Here is a 10409-nt window from a genome sequence, read left to right on the forward strand (position 1 = left end):
TGGGCAATTTAGTGTGTGTATGTGCGTGTAGTATGTGTGTATAGTTAGTTGGTGACTGTGGTATTATACCACTGTTAATTGTGAGTGGGTTTTTGTGTGTGCTCATGAACAGACACCTGTGTAACAAACAGAGTTTAAGTATGACACTTAAATGGAATAGGCTAATCAGCTTGAAAGACTATAAGAGCATGAGATGTGTTTACATGTGCATGAATATTTGTGTAATTCTGAACCCTGCAATATTTTAATTTTAAACTTTAAATGCCCGAGTGGTCTCCCTCTGCATACCAAATTCTCTGCATCCCCATTGATTGTTACTCTCTTGTTTCCTCAGGTAACTGAAACGGTTTAATTCTTCAGTCAATAGTCAGTCATGTCAAATGTACACACACACACACACACACACACACACACACACACACACACACACCGTTTTCTGCCTCCTTATCTTGCTTCTTTTCACCTTAACAGCTTTCTGCCCATGAACAATGATCGCTGTGGCCCTGTTGAGACTCATTAGAGCACTAAAGGAAGAAGACACATCAAGGTTGTTCGTGAGTCATAGAAGGTCATCACGAAACAAAAACAACCATGTTCAGTTATTGTGAATCTATTTTCCTTTTCTTATATACATCTATTTTTTATATTTTATCTGTTTGAAGCCTGATAATTTGGGATTGCTTTTATAGTCACAGTGACCTCTCCATATGACTTGGTTGGGTTTGTCCAGATGTATTCGTAAGACACATTGAAACATTTCTATAGTTGTAGTTGTGCTTACTGAGGCCTTCCTAGTACATTCTGCTTCATCCATAGTTAGGAGGAGGAAGGTGATAATAATACAATACCTATCTGTTTATGTGTGTACGAAGGCATGGACAATGTTTGAGTCCTCCAGTATTATATATGCATGTTGGTCCCACTGCGCTTATGTCAAACAGTAGGACAGTAACAAAAAAATGACAAAGCAGTTAATCATTAATGTTACATCTAGTGAGGTCAAATACAAATCATACAGTCAGTGTGTCTCCAGTCAACTCGTTATGGTGTCTACCTAGTCTGTCAGATTAGTGACAAAGTTCAGTTGTGATAGTGAGGCAGTCAGGCTTACACTGGCATACAGAGGACAGCCCGGCAGGTCTGCTCTCTGCTGCTGTCTGACTCAGTTTTGTGACTGTAAAAGCAGCTCCCAAGTGGTAAGGCAAAACCTAGTCCATACCAAAATACATTCATGGTCTTGATGAGGTGGACGACAATTCAAACCAATTCATTTCCTGGAAAGACTGGAGCGATGAGGTCGTTAATGCAAATGAGACAGAGAGCAATGCAAATTAAGGGTAGGCACGTCTTAGCATCTTCCAACAGCAACCTCTTCAAATCTTTTCTCCAGCTCGCTGTTATATTTTTAAGTCTATGCAGCAGTATGGTACAACGAGCAGACAGACCTTTTTTTGAGCTGGAGGAACCAGGTTCAAGATTCTGTTTCAGCAAGCATCCGCACTGTTGAAGTGTGCTTGAGAAAGACAGCGAATCCCTGTCAGTGACCTAGTAATTACGATGTTCCTTCTGTGACTGCATGACAGCAGTTCTATTATCTGATTCTCTCGTCCTGTTAATATGGCAGTTGAAAGGTAAAATTTAACACAGCAGGCTCTGTCGCTATTAAACACCTCTCGAGAGTTTTTATGTCCATCATTATTAGAGTAGCTCAGCTGCTATTTGGCTTAAATCAGATTTTAAGTGGCTGGTCATGGCTACACACATATACTACACATATATACACACATTTACTTTGTTTTTTCTTTTTTTCTTTTTTTTTTTACGAAAGCATCTTGCAACAAATATAGTGACTTTATTGACAAACCTTTGCTACTTTCCATAGCAGAGAGTTGCCAGTATTGCCGCGCAAGGTCATGCTCTCCCTCTGCAGGTAGACTTCTCTTTCTGTCGAAGTAATAATGTTTCAAGTAAATATAACCAAAATCACAGCAAAGCCGTTGTCTTTAAGATATTTGCATGATGATTTTGTTGGACGATGTTGTGGTTGTCCATTTTACACAGCACAACGCGAGACATACAGATGGACAAATATGGTATTCCGGTATATGGCTTTGAGGCAAACTACATTTCTGCATAATCGTTGGGTGGACCGCAACAGTGGGCCAGCCCTATAAATGGGAATGTCCGTGAGTGAGTGAGGGATAACTGAGCGAGTGATATTGCTCTGCAAGTGCGAGGTCGGGCTTTCCCTCCGCAGGCACTCATTCAGTTGACCCCACGGCAGATAACACACACATGAGTGAGCTTCGCAACTTTTTTTTTTTTTTTTTTTTTACAAAAGCACCTAGCAACAAATCTAGTGACTTTATTGACAAACCTTTACTACTTTCCGTAGCAGATAATCGACGGTCCCACAAGTGTGAGGTCAGGCTTTCCGTCCGCAGGCACACCTCTCTTTCTCTCTTAGTGACCATTTTACAAGTAAATATAGCCAAAATCCCAGCCATTGTGTTTAACTTCTGCGTATGGTGATTTTGTCAGACAACGTCATGGTTATAAAATCAGGATTTTAGCAATGCAGAGCAGCAGCTTGGAAATTGCTTGGAAGTGACTGCTGGTTAACATGTAGTCCTAATGGGCCACATTTCAGTTATTATTTCATACTTGTTGCGTTGTCTGACCCCAGAAACAGAAAAACATGTAAAGGGGAACAGCTTTATTGGGAATTCAGCTGTATTAAATTACTGTATGTTTAACTTCACTTCCTATTTGGTCTCTGCACCCTGCAAACCTTTTTCTCTCTTATTTTCTCCACTGAGTGGCATACTTTGGCAAGTATGTATGTGTTTGTTTGAATTTTCTGTTTAACTTTTTGTTTGCTGTGGCTTTTCCCACAAAGGTTTGTAGAAGCCTGCAAAAGAGAGCTGGTTAGATGAGATGGCATAGAGACAGGCAGGAGGATGAGAATGGCAGATGGACCAAAATCCCATATTTACAAGTGGTGTCCAATGCAGAGCAGCAGCTTGGAACTTGCTTGGAAGTGACTGCTGGTTAACGTAGTCGTAATGGGCCGCGTTTCAGTCACTATTTCATACTTGTTGCGTTGTCTGACCCCAGAAACAGAAAAACATGTAAAGGGGAACAGCTTTATTGGGAAATCAGCTGTATTAAATTACTGTATACGTGATCACAGACAGTAGGAGGGAAGCAAACAGATAAATGGTGATCCTATCTAGGGTGGTCCCAAAATGCATTACTTGTAAGGTTAAGTTAAATTTGTACCAAAAAGCAGGACTAAGACAAGAGGTTTTTAGTAGTTCAAAAGCAGTTTTATTGAGGAGTTGGTTTGGTGAGGTTTGGGGAAGCTGGGTCAGAGTTGGCGGCGGAGCGGGGCAGGCAGTGAGAGATGGAATGTTGGCTGGAAGGCAGACAGACCAGGAACAGCGTGGAAGAAGGACTGGCAAGGTGCTGGGTAATTAAGAGAAGTTCATGAGGTGACCAATCCCGTTATTCAGCTCTCAGTGTGGAGTGGGAAACTTTGACAGCTTTGACAGCTTTACCAGTGGACAGTGGACCATAGTGGAGTTCACTTAGAAGAACCTCACATCATTTTGAGGTAGAACCACTTTTCTGGACCACAACTGGATGTGCGAGGACATTTCTACTAAATTTACAGAACTCACAAAAGATTCTCTAGTTAGCCCAAGTGTGAAAACCTGCTATTGTTGGGTGTTTTCATGGCCTTCACACCTCTGCATTCCCTGACATCTCTCTCATCTCTCTTGCTTTACCTGCTTGCTCTCTTGCTCTCTTGCTCCCTGTTCACCCCTCCCCTCTCCCCTTAATTTTTCCCTTTCCACTCTGTTTACCTAAGAGATCCTAGGGCTTTCCATTGCTCAATTTTCAATTTTAAGAAGATTTTAAAAGAAACCATTGGTACCCACAGGATTTAATTTGCATACCCTCCCCCCTGATGGTGGTACATGTTTTGAGTACCTGTAAAGATTAATGGAGGAGAGGAGAGTTAATTGCCTTCCCCGGGTGAAACAGAGGCAAAAAAAAAAAAAGTAAGCTGTGGTCTGACAAAGTTTTTAATCGACTGCAGAGTTTACTTTTCAACCTAATGAACACCAAAATAATTTGCAGTCTCAACCAGTTTTCTGCTGTAAGGGAGAAAAAGCTATAAGAAAAAGGGTCAATTCATGTAAATTTGTCTTTTAAATTTACTTGTAATGACATTAATAGAGTTGTTCATTCTTCAGATTTAATCAGGTAGTATTTAAGAGATAAGACATTTTGTTTTATTTCTCCCCTTGTCAAAGTCTTTTTGGTCTACAGTTCAAATCTGTATTGGACATTTTGACTAGTTGAAACACTGTTTTTACACTAAACAGTGTGTTCTCTGTTAATGTGTTTGCTCTGTCCTTCATGTTTATGTGAGGTGGCTTCAGTGAGGCAAGCTGGAGCTGCACATTTTTACGACACCCCAACTGTGTTTGTTTAACTTCACTTCCTATTTGGTCTCTGCACCCTGCAAACCTTTTTCTCTCTTATTTTCTCCACTGAGTGGCATACTTTGGTTAGTATGTATGTGTTTGTTTGAATTTTCTGTTTAACTTTTTGTTTGCTGTGGCTTTTCCCACAAAGGTTTGTAGAAGCCTGCAAAAGAGAGCTGGTTAGATGAGATGGCATAGAGACAGGCAGGAGGATGAGAATGGCAGATGGACCAATATCCCATATTTACAAGTGGTGTCCATTTTACACAGCACAACGCGAGACATACAGATGGACAAATATGGTATTATGGTATATGGCTTTGAGGCAAACCACATTTCTGCATAATCGTTGGGTGGACCGCAACAGTGGGCCAACCCTATAAATGGGAATGTCCGTGAGTGAGTGAGGGATAACTGAGCGAGTGATATTGCTCTGCAAGTGCGAGGTCGGGCTTTCCCTCCGCAGGCACTCAGTCAGTTGACCCCACGGCAGATAACACACACGAGTGAGCTTCGCAACTTTTTTTTTTTTTTTTTTTTTTACAAAAGCACCTAGCAACAAATCTAGTGACTTTATTGACAAACCTTTACTACTTTCCGTAGCAGATAGTCGACGGTATTATCCCACAAGTGTGAGGTCAGGCTTTCCGTCCGCAGGCACACCTCTCTTTCTCTCTGAGTGACCATTTTACAAGTAAATATAGCCAAAATCCCAGCCATTGTGTTTAACTTCTGCGTATGGTGATTTTGTCAGACAACGTCATGGTTATAAAATTGGAATTTCAACAGTGCAGAGCAGCAGTTTGTAAATTGCTTGGAAGTGACTGCTGGTTAACGTAGTCCAAATGGGCCGCGTTTCAGTCACTATTTCATACTTGTTGCGTTGTCTGACAACAGAAACAGAAAAACATGTAAATGAACAGCTTTATTGGGAATTCAGCTGTATTAAATTAGTGTATATGTCAGCACAGAGAGTAGGAGTGAAGCAAAAAGATAAAGGGCGTTCCAGCCATATACTACCTAGTTCATCTTTTGATGAATTGCCTAGTCCAGTCAGATACAGAATTCTCTCTGCAGGTATATTCAATGCAATAAACACATAAGAAATCCTTATTTGGATACTTACCAATGTCTACTTACTGTAAGTCAGTATAGGTACCGTATTTCTAAAATTGAAATGTTATACTATGACTTCAACTGCTGCATTTTGTGTGCAGCATGGCTCTGTGGATGGCAGTGTCACTTGGTCTTTTGGTCAGTCCACAACTGTGATTCAGACTAAACTATCTCAACAACTATGAGAAGGATTGCCGTGAAATTCACAATTTCCACAGAATGAATCCTAATAACTTTGTTGGTTTCCTGACTTTTCACATTACACATTGCACATAGCATGTTTCACATTGCTCACAGCTTGGATTAAACATCTCGCCTCTGAGTTCAAAGTTGAAAAACATTATTGAATTATTTGATCCACTGACCTTTCAAACTACATCAAATCAGATTGTTAGAAGCTTAAACATCAGGAGAGCATCTTTGAGCCTCCAGAGGTAGAATAAATTGTACTTGGCCATTTCCCGAAGAAGTTGTCTCTTCATTTATTAAGCCAGTGTCATTATGCTCCACTGTGATTGGCTCAGCTGTGTCAGAGCTATGAGATGAGCATTGTGGCTGGCTGAGTAAATGATGATTAATCACCAAACCCTCCGATCTATACTTCCACTTCACCTGGTCTTTTTTTTTTTTTTCACGCTGTGCGATCTCACCTAAATAGATCAAAATAGCAGGTTCACTTGGAGTTACACAGACTGTACACCTAAAAACACCACTTTGCACTTGTTGTTGGCTCCTGCGCCATTAAAATAGGGCCAAGAGAGAGAGATCCCTCAGCAGCAATAGGGCTTATCCATCGTCCCTCTGTGGACAGATACTCAAACTGTTGTCATAACTGCGGAAGTTTTTTTTCACTGGCAGCTTTTCAGCATTCCTGTCTATCATCCCTGTCTACACACAGACACACACACACACACACACACACACACACCATGCCTCTTTTTCCTGTCTCTCTTCGTCTTTCTCTCCCCCCGACTCGTGTTTTGTCTCACGTTCTCCATTTCTCACACATACCCCAGTGGCCACACAGGAGCCCAAGCAATGCGTGCGTGACTAACCGACCACTGGAGCTGCTGCATAAATCATTGTGCTGATGTCAGTGTGGGACAAATGTATGTGAAATTTTACGTTTGACAGCAGGACCCGCGGACATGAAGGCATTTAATGGTCTAGACCGCTACGGTGATGGATCAGTGATAGGGGTGACAAGTAAAAAACAGGACAATCGAGGGGAGCTAAGAATGATTAAGGGGACTGAGGAAATATGGATGCAAAGTATACAAACTAAGTATGATATCCCTCTTGAGTACAGTGAGTGCAGCACGCCATTTATTTAGCCACAGATATACAGATTACATACAGTATTCCAGTGTATTTCTAGTGAAGCAAATAGTAAGTTCGGATATACAGTTGTACAATTACAAAGGAGTGGGTGAAGCAAAACAGGCCAAGTACATGTCATCTGAAATGATGCTGTGGTTCACTCTAGTGGAAAAAAAGCTATTCACTCAAATTCCTTTTTTGTAAAAACCATATGGACCATTCTTGTTTCTCATTAAAAATCTGAATAGGCAAAATGTGTGCCTAAACTGCTACAAAGTTCCACCCCATATTCAGAAGCTACATGAATTACTTAATCTATCCTGGAATTGGAAGCCACAGCTAATACATTCTCCGCATTGACTATAGGTACTATGGTGCAGCTGAAGCAGGTTTCCTACCTCTGTACAGACTGCATCTTTATTAACTCCAGTAAAGAAAAGACCCCCTTAACAGTAGTAATTGGCAATCAGTGTCCCCAGTTACAACAGTTTGTATGATTTACAATGTGTCGAGCTACAGTAACGTTTTGCTAGAATGAGCACTTTCTTGTATAGACCAAATAAAGGAAATCTTAATCTTAATCAATAGAGGAAAGCTGCTGCAGCTCAAATTAATAGCAGTCTGGTCTACAGCCTTTGATGAAAATCCGAGATGTTGTGTTTGTACTGTAATTAATTCATTTTGTCACAGAGCTGCCAAATCATTTTTTTCTTTTTCTTTTTTTCTGGTGCATAATATTGCTGTATATGTCCTTATATGCTAGTGATCAGATACGTATTCAGTATTGGCAGATCCCTTATTTCAGTTCAAAATCAGTAATAGGAGATAAATTATGCATCACCAGGTAAAATCAGTGAACCAAAGTTCGAAAAATCAGTAAAAGAACATCAAAACTCAGGTTTTTTTTTAATGCGTAAATTGAAAATGGGCATAAAAACAGATGGATGGATCTCTTAAAAAGCCCAGCTGCAGTGCAACTTGGTTGTATTTACACTTGGATTTTAAGCTTCTCCGTATCTTTAGAATCAACATGTTAGCATATGAAGTGAGAATGTTTGAATGGGGAAAAAGTGATGTTTCAGGCTTATAGTGTCTGTGTATCTGTGTTCCACATACCATATGAGCAGTACAGTTTTCTACAATTTTAAGATCTACAAGTTATGGAAAACACTATGCAATGTAGTAATAGGTCAGTTGGCCAGAACTGCAATAAAATATACTTTATATTTGTTTATGTACTTTAGATTTGTTATTTCTCACATAATATAAAGTCACACATTACTGTTTCTTTGAACTGCTCAGCCTCTACAAATATTGTAAATACAAATGTAATTTCTGGCTTTCCTGTCTAACTCTTATACTCTTTCTTAATGTTTCCCTCTCTCCCATCCAGGAGGATTTTCGGATTAAGGTTCAAGATTACATCAAGCACTATGCCAGATGATAGAAGCACCTACATCGGCCTGCACCAATCAACCAAACTGCTCTACCTTGCCTCTGCTTATCTAGGCCAAATCCCCAATGTGTGTGAATCAACAGCTGACTTTTTGACTCTTACCCCTCCTCTTGACACCACAGCCCCGCCTATGTCCTTCTCTGTTCACTCAATTGCAATAAACTCCACCTTGCAGGAACAAAAGAAAAAAAGAAAAAAAATCTATGTTTAAGAAAGGACTTGCATAAAAAAACAAAAGTATGCTTTAATAATCATAAACGGTTGAGTGTTACAATGACCACAATGTTTGTTCATTGTGGCAAGATCACTAAATGCCGCCACCCTGCTGAGGTGTCCCCGAGCCTGCCGGAAACGAGCCATGGCACCGAATGGCAAGGGATCTGATGTGATGATTCACTGGCGCAAAAAGAAAAAAAAACTATCATTTAGCTGTTTTAAAATTTAATGAATCATGAGAAAGAATATCTGTTACTATCAGTTCTCTGTTCCAGTGCCTGCCATGTTTGTGAGAAAATGCATGTGAGTTCACAAACATACACATACACATCCTGTGGTAAAAGCTGAACACATGTAGACACATTTCTATACAGTTCTCTGTTAATCTCATACACACACACAAACACAAACACACATACAAGATGGAAAGCTTACAGCCCCAAGCCCCACTAGACAGCATGTGAATGACCACATTGGTCTGTTTTGTTGTTATGCTCCTTGCATTTGTAAGTACACATAAACACGCGCACACACACACACACACACACACACACACACACACACACACACACACACACACACACACACACAAACACACATGCAGACCTTATGTGTTTTTTCAGCCCCAGTGGGATAAAGTACTACTACTAAAACCACGGCCAAATGTATTGTACTGTTTTCAGCTTTACATCTTCTCTGCACCCCTACTCTCCTCACTAAAGTGTTTTGTGTTTCCTCCATCTATCCTCTGTTTAACACACACACACACACACACACACACACACACACACACACACACACACACACACGCACACAACCACATGTACCTTTTCCCATTGAGGCTACAGAGGTTTATTCATACTTACAGTGCAATCAATGACAGTGACACATTTTGGCATGATAGCTCTGTACTTAAGCACATTGGGTTTAAAATGAAACAATGACTATGGGTTTAAAGTACTGATTTAGATTTAATTTTACATCTTTAACAAATAAACAGTGTAGGAATTGAAGCTCTTTTTGTGCATAGCCCCTCGGGTTTAATGGACAAAATGTAATGTAAACATGAACTTAAAGCAACTATAATAACTACTTTTATTATAACAATGTATCAAATGACAATGTGAATGGGGTCCCAGGTAGTGATGAACCTACAAAGATTCTGAAGCTCCCCTCGCCTTTTGGGAGCTTTATAACAAGTTTCACCTCATTGTTTAGCTGTCAAAGTTTTAAAACTTTCTCAGTTTTGTCACTCTCACCGCTCCCATAGAGTTATTTTCAGCAGCAGCAGTGGCGTTTTTTTTTTTTTGTGTGTGCTTTGAGTGCTTTTACCTTCAGTCTGGTCTTCAAGTGAAGCAAGCACTCATTTGGATTAAATATGAGGGGACTGATTATCTGTGGATCATTTACAAAAGTAACTATTAGTCCTACGCTGTTCAATCAATATGGACGTGAACACCTTAAAATACCCCTAAAAATGAAAGTCAGCGTTTCAACCTCATAGTCATAGTTTTATTTCAGTCTCATTGTACTGCAGTATGGTATAAAAGACATTTACTGTCCCAAGACTTTATGACTGCACTGTACATACCCTCTCATTCTATGTGAGATTCCACAAGCTAAGATGTAGAGCATGTCTTTCAAAAAAGACAATACTCCTGAACTCTCTCTTTGAGAGTGTATAGACTGTATGTTTCCACTGTCAGGATGTGTTGGGAAAAGTCAATGGCATAAGTTCAGAAAAGCAGTTAGACAGCAAGTTAAACAAGCTGCGGGGGGGGGCCTTACTAGCTAGCTAATGAGTG

The 10409-nt window shown here is 40.2% G+C and overlaps 1 protein-coding gene across 3 annotated transcripts in view; it reads left to right on the top strand.

Annotated features, from left to right (window-relative positions):
• The window catches only part of ube2f (ubiquitin-conjugating enzyme E2F (putative)), a 52793-nt gene extending 44134 nt beyond the window's left edge, over window positions 1-8659 (top strand). For all 3 annotated transcript variants that reach the window (XM_040148674.1, XM_040148672.1, XM_040148673.1), the window contains one exon: window positions 8326-8659. In XM_040148674.1, the coding sequence (XP_040004608.1) occupies window positions 8326-8376 (51 nt within the window). In that variant the 3' untranslated portion in view covers window positions 8377-8659. The remainder of the gene's footprint in view (window positions 1-8325) is intronic.
• Window positions 8660-10409: the final 1750 nt, after the last annotated feature.

This window comes from Xiphias gladius, chromosome 16 (genome assembly GCF_016859285.1).
Source record: "Xiphias gladius isolate SHS-SW01 ecotype Sanya breed wild chromosome 16, ASM1685928v1, whole genome shotgun sequence".
Classification (NCBI taxonomy): Eukaryota; Metazoa; Chordata; class Actinopteri; order Istiophoriformes; family Xiphiidae; genus Xiphias; species Xiphias gladius.